At 35.6% G+C, this 22,359-nt stretch overlaps 3 protein-coding genes and 1 pseudogene across 6 annotated transcripts; 2 read left to right on the top strand and 2 right to left on the bottom strand.

Moving 5' to 3' along the window:
• Positions 1 to 1,503: 1,503 nt before the first annotated feature.
• Positions 1,504 to 8,455, bottom strand: LOC132032957 (glutamate--glyoxylate aminotransferase 2). 4 transcript variants are annotated; one of them, XM_059422773.1, is made up of 14 exons: positions 8,252 to 8,455; positions 6,999 to 7,139; positions 6,371 to 6,436; positions 6,170 to 6,287; positions 5,556 to 5,637; positions 5,381 to 5,468; positions 5,105 to 5,263; positions 4,380 to 4,553; positions 4,154 to 4,285; positions 3,555 to 3,620; positions 3,292 to 3,356; positions 2,632 to 2,723; positions 2,389 to 2,545; positions 1,504 to 1,843 (listed from the first exon to the last, which is right to left on the bottom strand). In XM_059422773.1, exons 1-14 carry the CDS (start codon positions 8,411 to 8,413, stop codon positions 1,738 to 1,740), a joined length of 1,608 nt encoding a protein of 535 aa, XP_059278756.1. In that variant the 5' UTR covers positions 8,414 to 8,455; the 3' UTR covers positions 1,504 to 1,737. The 4 variants fall into 4 exon arrangements, with proteins under 4 accessions (XP_059278756.1, XP_059278760.1, XP_059278759.1 ...); XM_059422777.1 differs by lacking the exon at positions 8,252 to 8,455 and adding an exon at positions 8,190 to 8,210; XM_059422776.1 differs by lacking the exon at positions 8,252 to 8,455 and adding an exon at positions 8,020 to 8,157.
• Positions 8,456 to 9,650: 1,195 nt separating this feature from the next.
• On the top strand, positions 9,651 to 13,427 carry LOC132034750 (putative late blight resistance protein homolog R1A-10). Its single transcript, XM_059425112.1, is given in 4 exon segments — positions 9,651 to 10,347; positions 10,349 to 10,403; positions 10,842 to 12,956; positions 13,207 to 13,427. Coding segments are annotated over 4 exon segments (2,904 nt in total). The 5' UTR covers positions 9,651 to 9,834.
• A 2,745-nt stretch (positions 13,428 to 16,172) lies between these two features.
• Positions 16,173 to 19,585, top strand: LOC132032960 (putative late blight resistance protein homolog R1B-14; annotated as a pseudogene).
• Positions 19,586 to 19,990: 405 nt separating this feature from the next.
• On the bottom strand, positions 19,991 to 22,337 carry LOC132032959 (peroxidase 57-like). Its single transcript, XM_059422782.1, has 2 exons — positions 21,589 to 22,337; positions 19,991 to 21,165 (listed from the first exon to the last, which is right to left on the bottom strand). The coding sequence occupies exons 1-2, from the start codon at positions 22,141 to 22,143 to the stop codon at positions 20,416 to 20,418; spliced, it is 1,305 nt and encodes a 434-aa protein (XP_059278765.1). The 5' UTR covers positions 22,144 to 22,337; the 3' UTR covers positions 19,991 to 20,415.
• Positions 22,338 to 22,359: the final 22 nt, after the last annotated feature.

The following is a 22,359-nucleotide window of genomic DNA, read 5'->3' on the forward strand; positions in this document are numbered from 1 at the left end:
TACTAGTTCTATTTGCGACACTTCCACCGTCACAATCTTGAACAATTTTCCCGATGTAAGTAACTCGACATATTTGAAGGAATCGAAGGGAAATAGATTCCTAAGAAGGTGGAGAGGGAAGAGAGAGAGAGAAAGAGAAGGGTGAGAGGAGAAATAAATTTGAGGAGAAAAACTAATTTAAAAGAGAAAGCTTGGGACACTAGTTATGATGTGTAATTTAAGAAAATATTTTAGTTATGAACAATAAATAAAATCAAAGGTAGTTATTATTCATAAATAGGTCTTAGAAGTAGTTATGACAAGTAAATTTTCCTAAAAGTATAGACCCTCTTATTTAAAATTCGGAATCCGCTATTTTTTCTTATGTCCCGTAACATGGCACTTTATTAAGGGAAAGTATAACATTGTTCATCCGAAACAATATTTTGGTTTCGTCTTTCTTTGTAAAAGTTTAAGAGTTTCTATTTTTTTTTTTTAATTTTGAGATCACTCCCAAAATTTCTGCAATAGAGAAAGAATTATTATATACAAAAGTCAAGAAAATATACAAAATTAGTCAATCTTATGTGAGATTTTAGAAATTCTTATGAAATATATTTAGATGAAGGAATTGTTATTATGTAAATTATCAATTATTTATGTGTGCTATTTGTGTTCTAAAATTACATCATAAAGGAATTATGGGTTGAGGTGGAAGAAGAAGGGAAAGAGAGGGGTAAATGGGTTGAGGTGGTGAGGTGGCGATATTACGCGATGTCCCATCTCATCGAAATATAAATCTTTATGTCATCTTGGACAATTTTAACGAAGGAGGATATTTAAACTCAAAGATAATGGGTATGAAAGATATTTAGGCCAAAGATAATGAAAAGATATTTGGATGGATATTTAATCCTTTATAGTGATATTTGACCCTTTTCCGTTCTAACTATCCTTTTTTTTTTTTTTTTTTGCTTGCTGGTGCGGCCCGTGATCTTGTGGTCCTTCGATGACCAATAATTGTTTTCTAGCAAACTCCAACATTTGTGCTTTTCACGTTGTTAGGTGAATACAAACCTTAAACTTAAAAGAGTAAATTTTATCTCCATAATTAAACGGTAAAACGTATTTCGTTTGACCATTTAAATACATACTTTTTTACCACATTTAACTAGACACGAAGTTTAAACACAAAGAAATATTTTTGAAAATTATGATTTAAAAAAAAACTTTATACATTATGTAGATATAAATCATTTTATTAAGGGACAATTTTTTATTTTTTTAAAACTTTGATTGTTTCTGGTTAGAGAAAGGTTACCTTCTTTTTGGGCTAAAAAGGAAATTGTACCACCAAATTGTATTATATCTGCCCTTAACACTAATAAACCTTCCAATGTGATATAAGTGTACTTGTAATTTTTCAAAGATAAAGGTCCAGACCTATGTTTACATTTTTTTTTTTTTTTTAATTTATAAGTAAAATTATATTTTTTAAAATCCTGTAACAAATAAAAGTAAATTGCATAAAGAACCAGTTTCATAACTTTTTTAATTGTTTTTGCACTTTTCCCTGCAAAGATGTGATTGAAAAAGATTCTAAAGTTTTTCAACCTAGAAAGAAGTCAATTATGTGACAAAACTAAGAGGTCCTGCAAATCTCCATAACTTACTGAAAAATAATTCATCAACAGGTAAAGATAGTCAACATATTAAATAAGGACTCAAATCGTCTACATAATCGAATAGCCTCTGTGCTTATTCATATTGCTGCATGAATTCATCGTTGAACTTTTTGAAACTAGCCATTATTGCAGGCATATCTTCTTCTGCTGGCAAGATAGTTGTCCTTAGGTGGAACACCCTACATATAGAAGCAAACAAGTTTAATAAATTGGCTTTAGTTAAACTAATTGGACGGAGCATAACGTCTTAGGAAATGATCTTCTATAACCAGTTAGTTACAAGCGTCACAGGAAATGATCTCCTATAACCAATTGCAATAGTAAAATAGCGCTCACTAGCCACTTTTCGGCCATGTCTTTGAAAAATAGACGGTGACATTCAGTTTCAAATTCTGCTTGGAATTCCACCAGGGAAATTTGGAACTCCATGACAATCGACTTTTTTTCAATTGCAAGGACTAAAAAATGGCTGTTTGTGATTTTTTAACCGTTACAATTTGAAGTAAACAAAACGGCCCCATAAAGGTCTCTTGTATTTATTTACAGATTTCCTTCCGTTATATGTCGTCTGGACCGACTCTTATGAAACGATCTTATAACTAAAAGAACATATGCAATAGCACATCAAGCGATCTTCCCCCCATTTAAAATAGCTTCCAATTTTGGTACAGAATTATGGATTTTTGGAAATGGACTGAAAATCTGATAAAGAGAATGAACTTACCCTTCCTTTTGACCAAAACCCGAACCCGGGACGGTGGAGATGCCTGTCGCTTCCAACAGCTTGAGACAATAGAAAACATCAGGAGCTTTCCCGAGTTCCTTCGCAGCGTCTATCGCTCCAGGAGGCAATTTAATTTGTGGGAAGGAATACATAGCACCTGTTTAGATATTACCTCGCGAATTTTAAATGGTTACATGGTTATTTCAACTTTTAATTATAGAATACGGGAAATAGATGACTTGCCTTCTGTGAAATTACAAACAACATTTCTGCAGCTATTGAACCCGTCGGTCATTATATGTGCCCTCCTCCTTAGCGACTCAAGGATCCCTTTACTGCAACAAGTATCAATTACTATTTGTCTTTCAAGAGAAAATTTTATTTGGTTAAATTGCATGTGTAAGAAGAAAATAGCAATCATCGCCATGAAGGAGAAAAAGAAAATCTGATTAACCAAAAGCTCGAACCATTAGTAGTCATATTTACACATATGTAAGGAAACAAATCCCGTTCCCTTTTTTCTTCTTGACATAATGACAGTCATGAAGTCATAGAAATGTATATTAATATCATAAGATGAGTAGACTAATTTTTTTGAGCTTTCTCTGTATTCATGTTAGGTACGATAGAAGTCGGCGACACAGAATTCAACGTCTAAGCATACAATGGTACTCAAACTCTGTGTTGCTCGGACTCTCAAAAAGTGTTGTTACACCAGGGTCGGATCATCCAACAAATGCACAACTTCTAGACGATCCGACATGCACCCGTTGGCATTTTTAAGAGTCCAAGCAACATAAATCGAAACCTAGTGAAACCAGTGAGACTTTCTACTCTAATTCCAACACATCCACATATGAAGTTCACAAATTTTATGTAGCACAGATGTAAGCAGTAAAATACCTTTCTCTGGAAAATTGCTCATATGAGATATCTCCGGGCTTAGGGGGGTTTGCCAGTAACCCCAACTGTCGGAAAGAAACAGAATACAATCATTTCTTGTTAGAAGAAGGTTTAGGATTAAAATGAGTAAACTGGCCACAATCTTTAGATAGCATAAAAAGAAGGTAGCAAATTGTTGATGGTCGAAGGAAAGTTTATTGCTCAATTTATATTACAATAAGATTTCCTCGCAATCTTGGAGGAAATGAATAAAGATTACTCACAAATATCTGTGCAGGTACATTTGGACTGAGCGATATCGAAGCAACCTTGTATATCTCTTCAACAGACTGCAACATCAAATGCGAGAGAAAATAGTATATCTCAGGAGTACATAGATTTTTGGCCTCTAAAATGACCATCAATATTTTATAACATAAAAGCATTTTGGAATAGCTCAAGCTAGTGGCGAAGCCAGAATTTTCATTAAGAAGAATCAAAATATAAAGTAAGCACACAAAGATGCCAAGGACATCAACATATAGTATATATAACTTCTTTTTTGTGTATCTACAGTGTAATTTTTCAGCGAAAGGGTATCAAATGGCCCCGCTATTGGCTCAAACTGATGTCTAGCCCCCGAAAAAGTTAGTTAATATCAACTCGGGTTCATTTCTATACCAGCATAAACAAAAAGCATGCACTGCAACCCCGCCATAAGAAAAATTAAGATCAATAAATCTTTTAACTATGAGAAGAATTACATTGCCAATTCAAATCATAAAAGGCAACTCGACACAGGGATTAGCACATTAGTAGAAGCAAAGATTATTTCTAGTAATCTTCAATCACTGTCGTTGGAACTGGGAACGGAGAAACAAACCTTGGGAGGAATGTTGGTCATCTCAAAGTATCCACCACGCTGTCCACATTCGCCCCAATAACCTTTGGAGACCGTATGAAACGAAACTAGCTGAAGCTCCTTGCTTATGGGCGGACCCATATCGAATAATACCTACCAATTTGGTGAACATGAAATATTATTCGAGATCCAACAATATTTGTCGGTTAATAAATTCTTGAAATAAAAAAATTATACATGTATATACCTTCCTTGCACTTATGAAAGGGTGCTCATCTTGGTAAATATTTTGCTGATAAACTTCGTCTCCAAGTAAAACCAAATTTTCTTCGTTGCAGAATTGTATTATTTGTCTAAGATTTGCTTCACTGAGACACTGTCCAGTAGGATTTCCGGGGTTTATAATCACCATTGCTCGTACCTAGGCAATAATATAACCATAAGCTGTTTGCACGTACAATCGGATATGCTAATTACAATGAATAACACAAGATGCAGTAAAACACACACAAGTTAAAAAGTATTTAAGTCCTATGTACAGATGGTATAACAAATATTTACACAATCAAGTAAATCAAACCTAGAAAACGGTAACAGGTTAAATACACAGATAGTGTAGAAATTTGACTACATTGTCGGTGTAAATAACTTAAATCCTCGTAAAAATGCATAATTTGAAGGGAACCAGCCCCACAAATTAGCTTTTCAAGTTTGCCGGTTCCCAAAAATTTGTATCAGTTCCTAAATATGCTGTAACAGTCGCTTTTATAAGACTAAAAACACATCCAAATCTGGCCCCAAAAAAAAAAAAAAAAAAAAAAAAAAGACTTTCAGACCGACCAAAAGACCAACAATTGTACAAGGTATGGACTCCAGCACAGCCTAAACTTGCTCAAAATGGGAAATGTACAAAACCACACAGGTGGGTTTGTGTTTGTGCATATCCGGAAAGCAAAATTTAGGCATACTCACAGTTATTCCGTTTTGTCGGGCTTGTCCAATAGATTGCCGAAGATCATTGATATCAAGGCCCCAGTCTGCAGTCTCTTCAAGGTAGTATGGAACAAGAGAACCCCCGTACAATGATATAGTAGCGGAGTATAGCGGATACTGTGGAACCGGGACCAACACCTAACAAGTAGTACATAACCATAAGAAATATTACAATGCGCGTGAAACCAATAACCTGAAAGAATTTTCAGAAAATATTGGTTATCCTTTTTTCTTCTTTTTGTTTATACTAGTTACCCCGTCCTTAGGGCCCCGAATGATAGTATGTAATATCTGCATTATTCCTTTGCTGGCACCATCCGTGAGAAATATGAGTTCTGGATCACTGAAAATGAAAATAAGTGTGAGCTCAATTAACTAAAATCGAAGTCATAGTAAAGAGACCAGTTAAAATGATAATAAGCCATATAACCTCAGATATCCGTCACGTCTCTTGATGAAATCTGCAATTTCTTTCCTTACACCAGGAATGCCACGGGAGTCGCTATAAGCACCTAGTTCACCAGCAGTATGAAGTTATCATTTCTCAAAACAGAAGATCATAGGACTGACAGAAAATTGGGGCGAAAACAAAAGTCATGACGCTTGGAGATCCGTAACAACAATGTAGACAAGTAATTCTAATTAATAGAGCTAAAGAAGCAGGGATGATAAATGCACGGTTTTCTATCAACGAGATGATAAGATTAGAATTTTAAGAACATAAGACAGAACTATAAATTAAGTGCGCAAAAGGAGTAAATGATGATAACAATAATCCGACGTTCACTAGAACACAAAAAAGGGATAGTAATTCCTGAAGAAATTTTTAAAAGTTCAGTTTGTGTTTCTATATGAGATGACGGTTAATTTTATGTCACTCTGATTCCTCAAAGATATCGCCGTGTGTGTTGCATCCTCCAAAAGCTATGCATTTTCCAATTAACCGACAGGGGTGCTGAAGCATTTTAGGTAAGGTCCGAGCTACATGGATGATAAAATTACTCAATTCCTACAATAATATATAGTTTAAGTGAGAAAGGATACCTAGACCTCCCGAGTTCAACGAAAGATAATGTTTAGCCCTTGCTATTGCATCAGCGGGGAATAAGAGTCCAACATTAGGATCATCCAGTAAAAATGGAGCTTGGCAGAGAGCAATGACCTGAAATTAAAGAGTGCTGATGCTTTACGTGTACCAAAACCATAACCATCGCATAGAACAGATGATCGGCGATCACAACAAACCTGGCGTGGAAACGTCAGTGGCTTCTGCCCGAGGGCGTGAGGATTACCAACATTTGTGAATATAATCTGCAGAGTAAAAAGAACCTTGATATAGTTACACTGGTACTCTCAATGACATTGCTTGATAGTGTTAAGAAAATAAGGGAAACAAAAAAGCTTTTGAATCACCGGAAAAAAAAAACCCGGTTTAATAAAGCACCAATGAAGACCAAAATTTGAAATAATAGTCTTCACAAAATCAGGTGCTATTTGGAAATTGGAATCCTATTGGTACTCTGGTAGTGGCAAATCCAAATAACCTAACAGCAGAAATTTTTTAAAAAATGCAAGCGTGCCGCACTTGGGATTTGAACTCATTAAACCTATAGCAACTTTGAACCACATTTTCCACCAAAAATTGAATATATTGAATATTTCTTTATGTCCAGGGGATTCGAAAAATTTATATACTACATATACAAAAAACATTTATTTTTATCCTATTGGCACAGTATACTTTTCGACCGAAGGGGGTTCCCCTGAATTTAAAACTATAAAATGTCTGAATATAAACAGCGGCAAATGCACAGTATATACTATGAGTTCAGTAGAATTCGGTTGCGGTTCAATGGAAACTGAAAATGCTTACCTTTTTGCCTTCCTTCTGAAGTTCAGAAGCTCGAAGATAGAGCTCACCTCTAACAGCATATTGACATTTCTTCACATTTTCATTCAAATTCTCATAGTTCAACGGCTTTGATGACATTTTAAACAATAGCACCTCCTTAACCTAGAATTATTATATGAAAGAAATTATGAACAGTAAAAACAAACAAATAATTCAATTAATGGTTTAATACTACTACAAATCAGGAATTAGTGACGACCAAATTCTATAGTTAAACAGCAAATTCTGTTGCTAATTTTAACTACGGACTATCACGCGTGCGATTATAAAAAAAAAATAAAAAAATCCGTTAGATACAAGCTATTCAGTGAATCATGAAGTTCATAGCTAATTTCACTTTTTTTTTGGCGGCACAACAGCCAAGAACTATAATAAGAAGAGTATGTAAACATCATCCAACCACAAATCCAATGATCACCAAGCCAACAATCTTTTTAGCAGCTCCTTTACCTAGAATTATGAACTTTCAAAACAAATCAGGAATACTAGCTACTAAAAATCAGGAATTAGCGACGGTCAAATGCTATAGTTAAACAACACAACCCGTTGTTAATCCTATTTGACAACAGATTGTCATGGATATAAAAAGATTCTGTTAAATACAAGCTATTTACCGACAGATTAGCCACGAAGTTCCTAGCTAATTTCACTTTTTTTAGTGAAAAGCAGCAAAGAGCTATAATAAGAAGATTATATAAACATCATTTAACCACTAATACAATAACCACCAATACCAAAACTTTTATTTTTTTTGAACTTGAAACTACTTCACTATTAGCTTAAAGAAAATAAGTACCTTAACAACTCTAGTTCTTGAACAATGGAATTCAAAAAATGGAAGAGCTATAAAGCAGCCAAGAACTATAATAAGAAGATTATATAAACATCATTTAACCACTAATCCAATGACCACCAATACCAAATCTTTTTTTTTTTTTTGAACTTGAAACTACTTCACTCTTAGCTCAAAGAAAATAATTACCTTAACAACTCTAGTTCTTGAACAATGGAATTCAAAAAATGGAAGAACAATGGAGCTCAAGAAGATGACGGTAGAGTTACATGATTTTTAGTGAAAAGCAGCCAATAACTATAATAAGAAGATTATATAAACATCATTTAACTACTAATTAATACAATAACCAGCAATACCAAAACTTTTTCTTTTTTTGAGCTTGAAACTACCTCACTCTTAGCTCAAAGAAAATAATTACCTTAACAACTCTAGTTCTTGAATAAAGCAATTCAAGAAATGGAAGAACTATGGAGTTCAAGAGATGAGGTAGAGTAACATGATTTTCTTGTTTATTTCCGTGGGCGTTTTTTGTCATATTTGCTCCACGTGGCAGGCATGCAGTGTGATGAATTGGCATCATATGAAATGATGGGCCCCACTCTGTTGAACTGTGTGTCCGTTCAAATGTGTTCACTATCTTTGGGAAAAGAACTTGTTCTACTGTTTATGTTTATTTAGGATTTATTGATTTTGGTGTTTTATCTTTATTTTATGTGATAAATTACTTCTCTTCACTTTCCGTTTCTTGTTTACTTGTTCAATTTAGATTTTAGATTTTTAGTCCCTAATGTGATGACCCGCCACGTCATCATGCCACCTAGGTGCCATTTGGAGTTATTTCTGCCATGTGGATACTGACATGGAAGAAGGTCTAGCATGTGTTGGATGATTCTAGAGCTATGAAGATTTTTATGAAATTGCTCTAGATTTTTATGAACTTGCTGGAAGATTTCTTAAGACGGCCTTAGAATATTCTAGCATAGTAGATAATTCTAGAGAAGAGACTTCTTAGTAAATAGGTAGGGACTTATACATTAATTATTATTTACATAATAGTCCCTAGGTGAGTAGTATAATAGAGGGGCATCTATTTGTAAAAACCATCGAACAAAAAATCAACCAAGTCTTCTATAATAAAAAGCTTCCTCTAGCAAATTTCTTCTGTCTTTCTTAATTATTATTTCATTAGCGATCTTGAGTGTAGTAACCTAGGCTGACTTAGCATAGCAAAATCATAAGCAAGTTGTCAAGTACCGCACGTGTGCTTAGTTGAAGACTAAGAACGTGACATCGTAGTATCAGAGCAAAAGTTATGACTAAGAGAATGACAAACAACGGAGAAATCAACGTTGCTAAAACCCAAGCCAATGTCACTGAGGATGCCGCTGGCAAGAAGGGCCATAACAAAAAGAGGAATGCCACCAATAAGAGCCAAGAGGTGCCGCTAGAGGTTGTGCCAAACGAAAGGCTTACATCCTGAGAACCAGAGTTGGGTGTGGATTCGCCATAATTTCAATTCAATATTTTTGATATGCTATTGGTGTTTACTCCAAGTCTTCAATCAGAGCAAATAAACAAATCGGTGCCTTTTAAATTAAGTAGAGCTGTCCATCAGAAGAAAGAAAATATATTAAAGAAAACCTTAATCAAAACAAAACGGATAACTATTATACTACACCTACTCCTCTGACTTTGACAAAGTAATTCAAATAATTTAGTGATAAACATTAAGCTAAGGTGGTGTTGGGAATTAATTAAAGGGTAAAGAGCTGACCAACTTTATATAGTGATACTTGGGGGTACTAAGTTCAAAATCTCTCTATATTGATGTCCATTTTGAGCTTGTAAAAGGTATTCAAGTGAAAATCTTTGTGTTACATCCTTATTTTCGTTTCTTATTATCTCGTCCGTTTTTGTGATCTCTTCAAAACTACACTAAAAATTTCGCAAAAATATTATTACTGTCAATAAAAAAAAGATTGTTTGATATCTTGAGAAGTGATGGCAGCTTATATAGCTGTAATTTCTCTTCTTCAAACAATTGAGCAATTTCAGCAGAGACACCCTGAACTTGTTCAAGGTTTTACTGCTAAAACGCTCGAATCCCTTCATGAAACTGCTGAGTATTTTCAAAATGTTGTTGAAGAAGCTGGCAAGAGTAAATTTGATCCTGAAAAAAAGAAGTCTTTGGAGGAAAAAATAAGAGCTGCTGCTAGTTATGCAGAAGATATTGTTGAGATGAAGATTTGCCAAATCATCGAAGACTTAAACTTGAAATATGGAATGGCACCTACAAGTTCACTATACAAGAATTTGCTGCCATTTGTTGAAAGAGTTGAAAGAAAAAAGAATGAAGTGCTGGAGATTGTTTCTGATTTTAGCACAAGAATTCATGATGATCAAATTCTTGAATCTGCTGGGGATTCCTTGATTGGTGCTTCTTCTAGAAGTAACCCGATGCTACAGCATTTGGAAGACGATATCGTGCGTGGACTTGATGATGACTTGGAGATAAATAGTTAAAAGATTGACAGGACGGTCGTCAAATTTAGACATTGTCACAATAACAGGTATGGGCGTCAAATGCACAGATCATTGCTTAATTTAAAGAATGCAAAAATGCCAAGTAAGTTAATAAATAAGTAGTGGGTTATCGACCGGTCAAAAGTTACTTGATTTAATGGGTTGGGTTAAAATTCTTTTAAAAAGCAATTCATAACCCAACCCTAATAAACTATTTTACTTTCATTGTTTATTCTTTTATAGTGGCTTTAAACCTAATAATATATGTTTTCTTTTATTATGGCTATAAATAATAATATAACATATCAAATTTAGAATTATTTTCACAAGATTTCTCATGTGTCAATTTGGGCTACATATTAGCCCAATTTTTCGATGGGTTGGAATGGGCTGAGATAATAAATGAGTGGGTCAATGATCAACCCAAACAAGGGCGGGTTGGAGGATCATGTTTTTATGAACTAATTTGCTACCTCTAATATCAGGCATGGGTGGCATTGGCAAAACAACACTCGCTAGAAAAGCTCATGATCATATAACAATCAAGAATCATTTTGACCTTCGTATTTGGGTTACAATATCTCAAGAATATGGAAGTAGAAATGTGTTGTTAGAAGCTTTACGTTGCATTTCAAAGAATAATGACATCGAAAAAGATTATGATAAGAAGAATGACTGTGAGTTAGCCGACTTGGTGCAAAAAAAACTAAAGGGTCCAAGATACCTTGTTGTTGTTGATGATATTTGGAGTACAGATGTTTGGGATAGCATAAAAGGAATATTTCCTGATTACTGCAATAAGAGTCGAATCTTATTGACTACTAGGGAATCAAAGGTAGCAATGTATGCAAATCCTATTAGCCCTCATGAAATGAAGCTCTTGAATTTAGAAAACAGTTGGAAATTACTTTGTGATAAGGTGTTTGGACCAAAACATGATCATCCTCCCGAGTTGGAAGAAATTGGAAAGAAAATAGCAGAAAAATGCCAAGGACTACCCTTGACAATTTCAGTGATTGCGGGACATCTCTCTAAAGTGGCCGGGACGTTAGGAAGTTGGGAGGATGTCACCCGAACCTTAGGTGAAATAATTGCTAGTCAAACAGGTAAATGCTCAGGAGTGCTCGGTTTGAGTTATCACTACTTGCCTAATCACCTCAAACCTTGCTTTCTTTCTATGGGTGGTTTCCCAGAAGATTATCAGGTTGAGACTTGGAGATTGATTCAATTATGGATCGCTGAAGGTTTTATAAGGAGGCCGGGAAGTTATAAAAGCTTGGAGGAAGTGGCAGAAGATTATTTGGAGGATCTTATCAGCAGGAACTTGATAATAGTTAGAAAAAAGAGATTCAATGGTGAGATAAAAACATGTGGAATGCATGATCTACTGCGTGAATTCTGTTTGACTGAAGTTAAAATGACAAAGTTTATGCATGTTGAGATAACTGACAAAGTTCCTGCCTTTATGCATGATGAGATAACTGACATAGTCCCTACTCTTCCAGCACAAAAGCATAATGGTCGTCGCTTCAGTTTTCAAATGCACGGTTATTCAGTTGATGATTGTTGCAAGCTGTTACCCTCAATTGCCAGATCTATCTACTTATTTTCTAACCTCCAATCTTCTGTAAATTTTGAATTTTTCTCCCGTTTCAACCTTCTCAGAGTGTTGGCCATCGTTCATGAATATGAAAGGTTTTGTACATTTCCACTTGTTATTACAAAGTTATTTCATCTGAGATATCTCCAAGTTCAATCTTACGGCAATCTTCCTGGGTCAATATCAGAGCTTCAGAATTTGCAAACTCTAATTTACGAGGGACAACATGATCATACCACTTTACCAGGGAAGATATGGATGATGAAGAACTTGAGGCATATACATACAAGGGACACCTGCTATTTACCTAGTCCTAGAAGAAAAAGTATCTCAAATAAGCATCTTGTGATAGGGATGCCAAATATAGAGAAGCTTTCTAATCTATGTTTCACCAGCTGTACAAATGAAATCTTTTCTCTCATTCCCAATCTAAGGAGATTGATTGTTCATCATAAAGGGGGTAGGGCCAATCGCCTTATTGATATGTCCATCTTGAAAAAACTCGAAGCATTCAAGTTTGTCATCGATGCTTTTTGGTCTAGTCCTCCACCGATCTCCATCAAACAGTCTGTTCTCCCAGCATCAATTAAGAGGTTGACTTTATCCGGCGGGTTTTGTTTTCCTTGGGAAGATATGTCAACTCTTGTCATGTTGCCAAACCTTCAAGAGCTCAAACTTAAAAATAGGGCAGCCTATGGTAAAATATGGAGATTGAGTGATAAATACAAATTCAAAAGCCTAAAGTTGCTGTTATTTCGCAGCCTGGATCTTGAGCATTGGGAAGCTAGCAGTGATAACTTCCCAAACCTAGAACGGCTTGTTCTGAAGATATGCGACTACCTTAAGGAAATTCCAATAGATTTTGGAGAAATTTGTACGTTGGAGTCAATTGAGTTACATAATTGCAGCACTCCTGCTGAGGATTCTGCAAGAAAAATTGAACAAGAACAAGAGGACATGGGAAACAATTGCCTTAAGGTCTACATCCATCGCACTCGATGTAAGTTTTAGATTTCTCTAAAAATGATTTCCTAGTTAACTACTCCCATATTTGTTGCATTTTACCTCCTTGGAATTATGATTTATGACAATGACTGCTTTTTATCTTGCATATACGCAGGAGATTGAAGCTTATTTTGATGGACCATCTGACGCTATCTTCCAAATGCAGAACCTTTTCATTTGAATTTTGTAAAGTAAACAGCTCAGTGGATCCATTTTTTGAGAAATTTACATCAGTGATGCTGGAGCTTTTTGGGAATCTCCAAAAAATTTGGTGGATGAAAAGTATAAAACTATTGATTTCTCATTTGAGGCTGTAAATGGTTGTGATCATAATGGACCATTCTCTGTTCAAGATTCTTATTTCACATACGTGAAGTCATGGTCAGCTTATCAAACTGCAAAAGAAAATGGTGTTAAGCTATTAAAAGATGATGTTGTTGACAAATTTACTAGTGCTTGGTTGTAACTTTCTCAATTTGCTTGAGGATCGGCAAAGTTGGAAATTTGTATTGAAAATGAAATCAGTACTTATTAGTTTCTCAATTTGTTGGTCAGGTAAAGTAGAAACCGCACTTGATCATCCATTTGGATTTTCTGCTAATTGTTCCTTTAATAAAAAGAAATTAGAGATAATGGTCAAAAACGTACCTGAAGTATCACTTTTTTGTAAGTTTCCTATCTGAACTATCACCAACTATTTATCAAAACACACCTCGACTAGTATCTGATGGTGAATGGTGTACACTCTTTTTTTTGGGTTTAAAAATGGTGTCAAATGACACTCCACGCGGATAATTAGCGGAACTAATTGGTTGGAAATTTTTTTAAAAAAAGAAGAGATAATGGTCCAAAACACACCTGAAGTATCACCTTTTTACGTTTCAAAGACCATCAAATACTAGTTTTAAACGTATTTTGATAAATAGTTGATAACAGTTCAGGTGGAAAATTCGCCTTCAGGTGTGTTTTTTACCATTATCTCAACATTTTAATACAAATTATTTTTTATAATTATAAAATCTACTTGTATTGCACAAGTAATGCATAAGGCTGTGTTCGATTTTGTTGTCAAAGAACGCTGATGATACATGTTGACCTCATTGAGAAGCTTCTCAACTACAACACCTTGGAGAAATCTAAGGATATACTGTTGAAAGGATTTCATGAACTGATGTGGAACTTCTTTTTTTTTTTTTTTAGGAAAATAAATAAATTATATACTCCTTCCGTTTCAATTTATGTGTTCTTATTCGGAGTATGAGAGTCAAACTAACTAATTCTCAGTGCGGAATTTGGACATAGACTCTTCGATCTTTTTGAGATAAAATTTTCACATTTAGAAACTAGATATAAAAAGTATCATGAATCACAATAGTTATCAATTCAAATATTTAAAAAGTATTTGAAAAAATCATGATAAAAACATCATTTGTCCGGCTGGAAAGTTCATTGGTCAGGGAAGTGGGTGGAAGGTGCTTCTCAGCTAAAGTTGGGGGTGGGGTCGCTGTAATTTCAATTCATCAATATTTTCGATATACTATTGTTGTTTACTCCAATAAGAGCAAAAAAACAAGTTGGTGCCCTTTAAATTAAGTAAAAACTGTCCATCAGAAGAAATAAATAAAATATCTTAAAGAAAACCTTAATCAAATGAAAATGGATGGGAGAATTATTATACTACACCTACTCTTCTGACTTTGTTTTTTTTTTTTTTTTTTTTATTTAAGTAAGTCAAATAATTTAGTGATAAACACAAAGCTGAGGTGGTGTTGGGAATTAATTAAAGGGCGTTATACAACAAGCTGTGTGATTAAAAGATCGGAAAAGGGCCAAATATACCCCTGTACTATCGAAAAAGGGTTAAATATACCCCTCGTTAGACCTTGGGTCCAAATATACCCCTATCGTTATACTTTAGGCACAAATATGCCCCTCCACAGTTAAAGTTGACCAATGTGAACTTCTAATCTCACGTGACATTAATATTTTAATGAGGTGAATGCCACGTGACATGCCACCTCACTAACCCTTTTACTACCCACGCCCCTTCCACATCTGTGTATCTAACCTCCATATGGATCGTTCCATTCTTCATAAACAAAAAAGAAACATCCTAAGAAATGCGGAAAATATTAGCAGGGACTTCAGAATGATCCACCGTCTCCATCGTTTTGAAGTGATCGCTTGAAAGGAAACGACCAAAATGGTATCCTCCAATGTACTAAGGAATGCCAAAACAGGATAGGAAGTAGTTAAAGGGATACTCCGTAACAACATAAAAAAACTTAATTAAATTTGGGTTTCCATAATAACTTAATTCAACGCCCCTATCCATTTTGCTCCTCCCTCGATTTGTTCTTCCACCACCAAAATTTTCATCCCCTCCACCACTATTGCCACCATTACCATGACTCCGTGAGGGTGTTTTCGACATGTGGTAAGCTGAAATTTTGTTGGTTCTATTATTCACTGCCGCTAATTAAGAGCTGCTCTTTGAATTAAAGTTTCAATTGCTGCTAATATAAGATAAAAGATGGCATCTTAAAGATGGCATCTTTTCTCTATTTCTGAGATAATTTTCTTCTTTTTAGATCAATTTTCATCTGGGTTTTTCTGTTTGGTGAAGAAGACTCTATTTTTGCTTGAAACCCTTTGGCTCATGTAAATTCATAAGGGCCTATGTGCGATAGAGGTGTTTGGTTTAATTATGGCTAAGTTCGGGGGAATGATTCACCAGTTTTATGGTCCAGCTATGGAATGGGATTTAAATGATTGGAAGTGGGACGGTGAGCTGCTCCACTGAATTCCGTACCATTGGATTATCGGAGCAAACAGTGGTTCCCTTAGGATCAAATATTCTTGGAGTCTCCGGTGGTTATGAAATGGTATATGAAAGAGGGGGTGGGCATGGGGGTGGTGACTAAAATTGGGTGTGGTCAGTCATGTGGCATGTCACATGGCATCCACCTCATTAGAATATTAATGCCACACGGGATTGAAAGTCCATATTGGTCAACTTTAATTGTGGAGGGGTATATTTGTGCCGAAAATATAACGGTAGGGGTATATTTAGACCCAATGTATAACGAGGAGTACATTTGGCCCTTTTTCGATAATACAAGGGTATATTTGACCCTTTTCCGCTAAAAGATTGGTTAAAGAGCTGACCAACTTTATATAGTGATACTTGGGGGTACTAAGTTCAAAATCTCTCTATATTGATGTCCATTTTGATCTTGTAAAAGGTATTTAAGTGAAAATCTTTGTGTTACATCCTTATTTTCGTTTCATATTATCTCGTCCGTTTTTGTGATCTCTTCAAAACTACACTACAAATTTCGCAAAAATATTATTACTGTCAATAAAAAATAAAAAAAAGATTGTTTGATATCTTGAGAAGTGATGGCAGCTTATACAGCTGTAATTTCTCTTCTTCAAACAATTGAGCAATTTCAGCAGAGACACCCTGAACTCGTTCAAGGTTTTACTGCTAAAATGCTCGAATCCCTACATGAAACTGCTGAGTATTTTCAAAATGTTGTTGAAGAAGCTGGCAAGAGTAAATTTGATCCTGAAAAAAAGAAGTCTTTGGAGGAAAAAATAAGAGCTGCTGCTAGTTATGCAGAAGATATTGTTGAGATGAAGATTTGTCAAATCATCGAAGACTTAAACTTGAAATATGGAATGGAACCTAAAAGTTCACTATACAAAAATTTGCTGCCATTTGTTGAAAGAGTTGATAGAAAAAAGAATGAAGTGATGGAGATTGTTTCTGATTTTAGCACAAGAATTCAGGATGATCAAATTCTTGAATCTGCTGGGGATTCCTTGATTGGTGCTTCTTCTAAAAGTAAACCGATGCTGCAGCATTTGGAAGACGATATCGTGCGTGGACTTGATGATGACTTGAAGATAATAGTTAAAAGATTGACAGGACGGTCGTCGAATTTAGACATTGTCGCAATATCAAGTATGAGTGTCAAATGGACGGACTTAATTTGGCGGGTCAAATGTTAAGTTTAATAAATAAAGTTATTGACCGGTCAAAAGTTGCTTGAGGTGAAATGGGTTGGGTTAAAATGGCCAAAAAAGCAGGTCATAACCCAACCCTCCCAGTTCTTACTAAGTTTTACTTTCATTGTTTATTCTTTTATAGTAACTTTTTAGTACCTAATAAAAACTATGTTTTCTTTTATTATGGCTATAAATAATAATATAACATATCAAATTTAGAATTATTTTCACAAGATTTCTCATGTGTCAATTTGGGCTAAGATATTAGCGCAATTTTTGATGGGCCTAATGGGCGAGATAATAAATCGGCAAGTCAATGTCCAGCCCAAACATGGACGGGTTGGGCAGGTCATCTTTTTATGAACTAATTTGCCACCTCTAATATCAGGCATGGGTGGCATTGGCAAAACAACACTCGCTAGAAAAGCTCATGATCATCTAACAATCAAGAATCATTTTGACCCTCGTATTTGGGTTACAATATCTCGAGAATATAGAAGTAGAAATGTGTTGTTAGAAGCTTTACGTTGCATTTCAAAGAATAATGACATCGAAAAAGATTATGATAAGAAGAATGACTGTGAGTTAGCCGACTTGGTGCAAAAAAAACTAAAGGGTCCAAGATACCTTGTTGTTGTTGATGATATTTGGAGTACGGATGTTTGGGATAGCATAAAAGGAATATTTCCTGATTGGCGCAATAAGAGTCGAATCTTATTGACTACTAGGGAATCAAAGGTAGCAATGTATGCAAATCCTATTAGCCGTCATGAAATGAACCTCTTGAATTTAGAAAACAGTTGGAAGTTACTTTGTGATAAGGTGTTTGGACCAAAACATGATCATCCTCCCGAGTTGGAAGAAACTGGAAAGAAAATAGCTGAAAAATGCCAAGGACTACCCTTGACAATTTCAGTGATTGCGGGACATCTCTCTAAAGTGGCCGGGACGTTAGGAAGTTGGAAGGATGTCGCCCGAACCTTAGGTGAAATCATTGCTAGTCAAACTGATAAATGCTCAGGAGTGCTCGGTTTGAGTTATCACTACTTGCCTAATCACCTCAAACCTTGCTTTCTTTCTATGGGTGGTTTCCCAGAGGATTATCAGGTTGAGACTTGGAGATTGATTCAATTATGGATCGAAGGTTCTATAAGGAGGCCTGGAAGTGATAAAAGCTTGGAGGAAGTGGGAGAAGATTATTTGGAGGATCTTATCAGCAGGAATTTGATAACTGTTAGAAAAAAGAGATTCAATGGTGAGATAAAAGCTTGTGGAATGCATGATCTAGTGCGTGCATTCTGTTTGACTGAAGTTAAAATGACAAAGTTTATGCATGTTGAGATAACTGACAAAGTCCCTACCTTTATGCATGATGAGATAACTGACATAGTCCCTACTCTTCCAGCACAACAGCATAATGGTCGTCGCTTCAGTTTTCAAATGCACGGTTATTCAGTTGATGACTGTTGCAAGCTGTTACCCTCAGTTGCCAGATCTATCTACTTATTTTCTAAATTCCGACCTTCTGTAAACCGTGAATTTTTCTCCTGTTTCAACCTTCTCAGGGTATTGGCCATCTTTCATGAATATGAAAGTTATCGTACATTTCCACTTGTTATTACAAAGCTATTTCATCTGATATATCTCCAAATTCAATCTTACGGCAATCTTCCTGAGTCAATATCAGAGCTTCAGAATTTGCAAACTCTAATTTATGATGGACAACATAATCATCCAACTTTACCAGGGAAGATATGGATGATGAGGAACTTGAGGCATATAAATACGAGGGAACCCTGCTATTTACCCAGCCCTAGAAGAAAAGTATCCTGAATAAGCATCGTGTGATAGGGATGCCAAACGTAGAGGAGCTTTCTAATCTCTGTTTCACCAGTTGTACTAATGAAATCTTTTCTAGCATTCCCAATCTAAAGAGATTGATCGTCTATCTTACAGCTTTACTGTGGATTGCGGGTAAGGCCAATCGCCTTATTGATATGTCCAGCTTGACAAAGCTCAAAGCATTGAAGTGTGTCAGCTATTCTTTTTGGTCTTGGCCGCCACCGATCTCCATCAAGCGGTCTTTTTTCCCAACATCACTTAAGAGGTTGACTTTATCCGGCGGGTTTTGTTTTCCTTGGGTGTCAACTCTTGTCATGTTACCAAACCTTCAAGAGCTCAAACTTAAAAATAGTGCAGCCTATGGTAAAAAATGGAGATTGAGTGATAAATACAAATTCAAAAGCCTAAAGTTGCTGTTATTTCGCAGCCTGGATCTTGAGCATTGGGAAGCTAGCCGTGATAACTTCCCAAACCTAGAACGGCTTGTTCTGAAGATATGCAACTATCTTAAGGAAATTCCAACAGATTTTGAGGAAATTTATACTTTGGAGTCAATTGAGTTATATCAGTGCGGCACTAGTGTTGTGGATTCTGCAAAAAAGCTTGAACAAGAACGATTAGAGAAAACGGGAAACAATTCCCTTAAGGTTTACGTCCATAGATTTCACTGTAAGTTTTAGATCTCCCCCAAAAAAAAAAAAAAAAACCATTATTCACCTTATTAATTACTTCACCTTTGCTACAGTGGAATTTAGATGATGACTTCTACGTTTTTATCTTGCACATATGCAGGGGGATGAAGCTTATTTTGAGGGACCATCTGACGCTTTAGATTTCGAAAAGTAACATCTTCGTTTATGTTCTTAACCTTTGTTAAATATTTGATTTTTAGGAATAAGCATGTTTAATGCATGCCTTGCCAATTTGAGATTTAGTATTTTGTGAAGGGCTCCCTTGTGTAAATCATAACTATTGATGTACTGTAATAGGTGTATTTATTTTGTGTTATGAATGGATTTGGATTCCTATTTCACTTACTTGAAGTCATGGTCAGCTTATTAAAGAAAAGGGAGTTGAGCTGTTAATTGATGATGTTGTGGACAAATTCACAACTGCTTGGAATGAAGATGGTGAAGGCCAGAAAACTGCAACTTTCAAAATTAACTTGAGGATTGGTAAAGTTGGAAATTTGTATTGAAAGTGAAATCAATATAAGTTTCTTACATTATTGATTAGGAAACATAGAATCTGCTCTGGATTATCCTTTTGTATTTTTCTGCAATATAAAGCATTTTAATACAGTTTAAAACAGGTTTTTCAACTGTCGCGAGATATAGGCTATAACTTTGCCGTTTTGCATCAATACACAATCAAGGTCAATATCTGAAGCATTGGGGAAAGTGAAATCCTGTTATTTCTTGTTGGACTAGGCATTTTGTCTAGGATGATGTTTTAATTAACAAATTACATCTTCTTGCACCTTCTTATGATTGCTTAATTTATAAGCCCTTGTAAGAGAAGGGGAAAAAAAAAAGAGAAACTAATCATCCAAATTGTGATACATATTAGGACACTGCCAGCGTATATAAGCTAAACTCTTATAAGTTAACAGCTCGACATTGTTTCCTGATTTGCCCTTGATTTCCAGTGAGCACTTCTATCGCTCCGAGTTTGTTCATGGCCTTGCCGAATTTATTAAACCAGTCCATTTCATCATCACTAAAGTTTTGGACATAGCCCTTTGTTCTAATATCTTGGGTCAATACTTGATCAGACTCAAGTAGGCCTCTATTCTGCAATAATTGCTTGTAAAAAGCAGAGTCCATTTTGTATTGTGTATGGGCATCAAAGGCTAATGCAGTCATTTGGTTAGTGCATATAAATCTCATAACACCAGCAAGCCTTGGGTCCATCCTTTGGGCCTTTTCAGGTTCATCCAATCTGTAAAGGAAGTTGAAACAATGGGCCACTCCAATTGAATGGGCTCCAATTAGGACCACTAAATCTTCTGCATTTAGGCCTTTTCTCTTAAAAAGATCAATCATTTGGTCCACTGTGTCACCAGGCAATGGGAGGTTGCCATTTACGTTTGCTTCGAGCGATTCCATACCGTCACGTCGACCACCGGACACCTCGTAATGCGGGAGGCCCGATGCAACGAAGGCATCGCGAGATAAATAGGCTAGAGTGTCGGAGCACGAGACGATGCCCGGGCAAGTTTGCTCGAGTTCGGCTTTGACCTCGTCAATGAGTTCGTATCCTCTGACCGTAACACCATTTGTGCCCGATAGCTTTTCTACTTCTGCACCACTTGGTGTTTTATCGAGCAATATTGACCCGTCACATCCCTGCATATAGGATGCATAAGTTATATAGACTGACAGTATGAAGAATTTTTACATCATTGGTGTAATTTAACCTGATATAATAGATCACTTATCCTGTATTATAGGTTACCAATAATGCTTTTTAAGAAAAGTCACATGCAGTTATCTTTTCGATGATCTGACTGTGAAAATATCTTTACATCATTAATGCATAAAACTTACTCTATTTTCATTCGATTCACTGTGGTTGCAACCACCAAAATTAAAGATTGTCTTAGTCTATCTGATATGAAGGAAAATATTTTCCGGGAGATAAGCCTAGTCATTTTCCGGTCTTTGGTTGCCGAAAACTACTTGTTTGTTAATATTATTTATTTTCAATCTTTAATTGAAAAAATTGTAGAACTTGCATTATGAATTATGAATAGTGTGGTGAGGACTTACTTTGACAAAGCAATCATGGAAGAAAAGTCTGGGGATTGCAGCAGCAATAGTTGAGTCATTCTGAACGGCCCTAATTAGGCCATTTTTTATAATATTCTCTGCTTGTGGACATGTATTTTGATAAAATCCCTCTCGTAATCCTCCATTAAGCTCTAGTTGTCCATGTTCTTCTGTAGTCGGAGGTACATTCAATCCTGGGAAAAAATGCGAATGTTTGCCTAAATCTCCTTCTTGTTGGCCTCCTCCAAATACGGGATCAAAATCGAATGTCTCGTGCTCGTGAAACTTCTTTCCCTTCTTGTTCTTGTTCTTCTTCGACTTTTTTACTTTTAAGGATCGTTCCTTCCTTTTCTCATCATCTGAGCGAGGAATTGTGAAGTCATAGTCGTTGGCACGAACAACATTATTATTGTCACCATTGATCATTACGTCTGTCTTTCTAGAATCATGTTCTAGAAATTCAGGATGATGATCAAGAAATGATGAGGCTAGCGAAGGTAATAGGATCGCGCAAACTAGTAAAATAGATGCAAGAACCCTAACCTTAGCTGCCATAATTTTTTTCTTTGAGGCTCAATGGTGAGTTGATGATAAATATGCCATTTGAGCCTTTTTGAATTAGCTTTTAAATAAGTTGTAGAGAACAAAAGAAAGGCCAATTGGTTGTTAGATCTCTCTTGGCAGTTATTTCAGTTAAGGAAATAAATGGTTATGTATTTGAGAACCAATGGTTTCAATTTGACTAATTAAAGAGATTTTACCCTCAAAATA

Source organism: Lycium ferocissimum, chromosome 10 (genome assembly GCF_029784015.1).
Source record: "Lycium ferocissimum isolate CSIRO_LF1 chromosome 10, AGI_CSIRO_Lferr_CH_V1, whole genome shotgun sequence".
Taxonomy (NCBI): domain Eukaryota; kingdom Viridiplantae; phylum Streptophyta; class Magnoliopsida; order Solanales; family Solanaceae; genus Lycium; species Lycium ferocissimum.

What these genes read in the sequence shown, in the direction of transcription:
- LOC132032957 (XM_059422773.1), bottom strand. Translation starts at nt 8,413, where the DNA reads ATGATGCCAATTCATCACACTGCATGCCTGCCACGTGGAGCAAATATG. An exon ending in CACTGACGTTTCCACGCCAG is followed by an intron (nt 6,288 to 6,370) that starts GTTTGTTGTGAT and finishes CTTTAATTTCAG; the next exon opens with GTCATTGCTCTCTGCCAAGC. An exon ending in CTTTCATAAGTGCAAGGAAG is followed by an intron (nt 4,286 to 4,379) that starts GTATATACATGT and finishes CCAAATTGGTAG; the next exon opens with GTATTATTCGATATGGGTCC.
- LOC132032959 (XM_059422782.1), bottom strand. Translation starts at nt 22,143, where the DNA reads ATGGCAGCTAAGGTTAGGGTTCTTGCATCTATTTTACTAGTTTGCGCG. An exon ending in TCCATGATTGCTTTGTCAAA is followed by an intron (nt 21,166 to 21,588) that starts GTAAGTCCTCAC and finishes TCCTATATGCAG; the next exon opens with GGATGTGACGGGTCAATATT.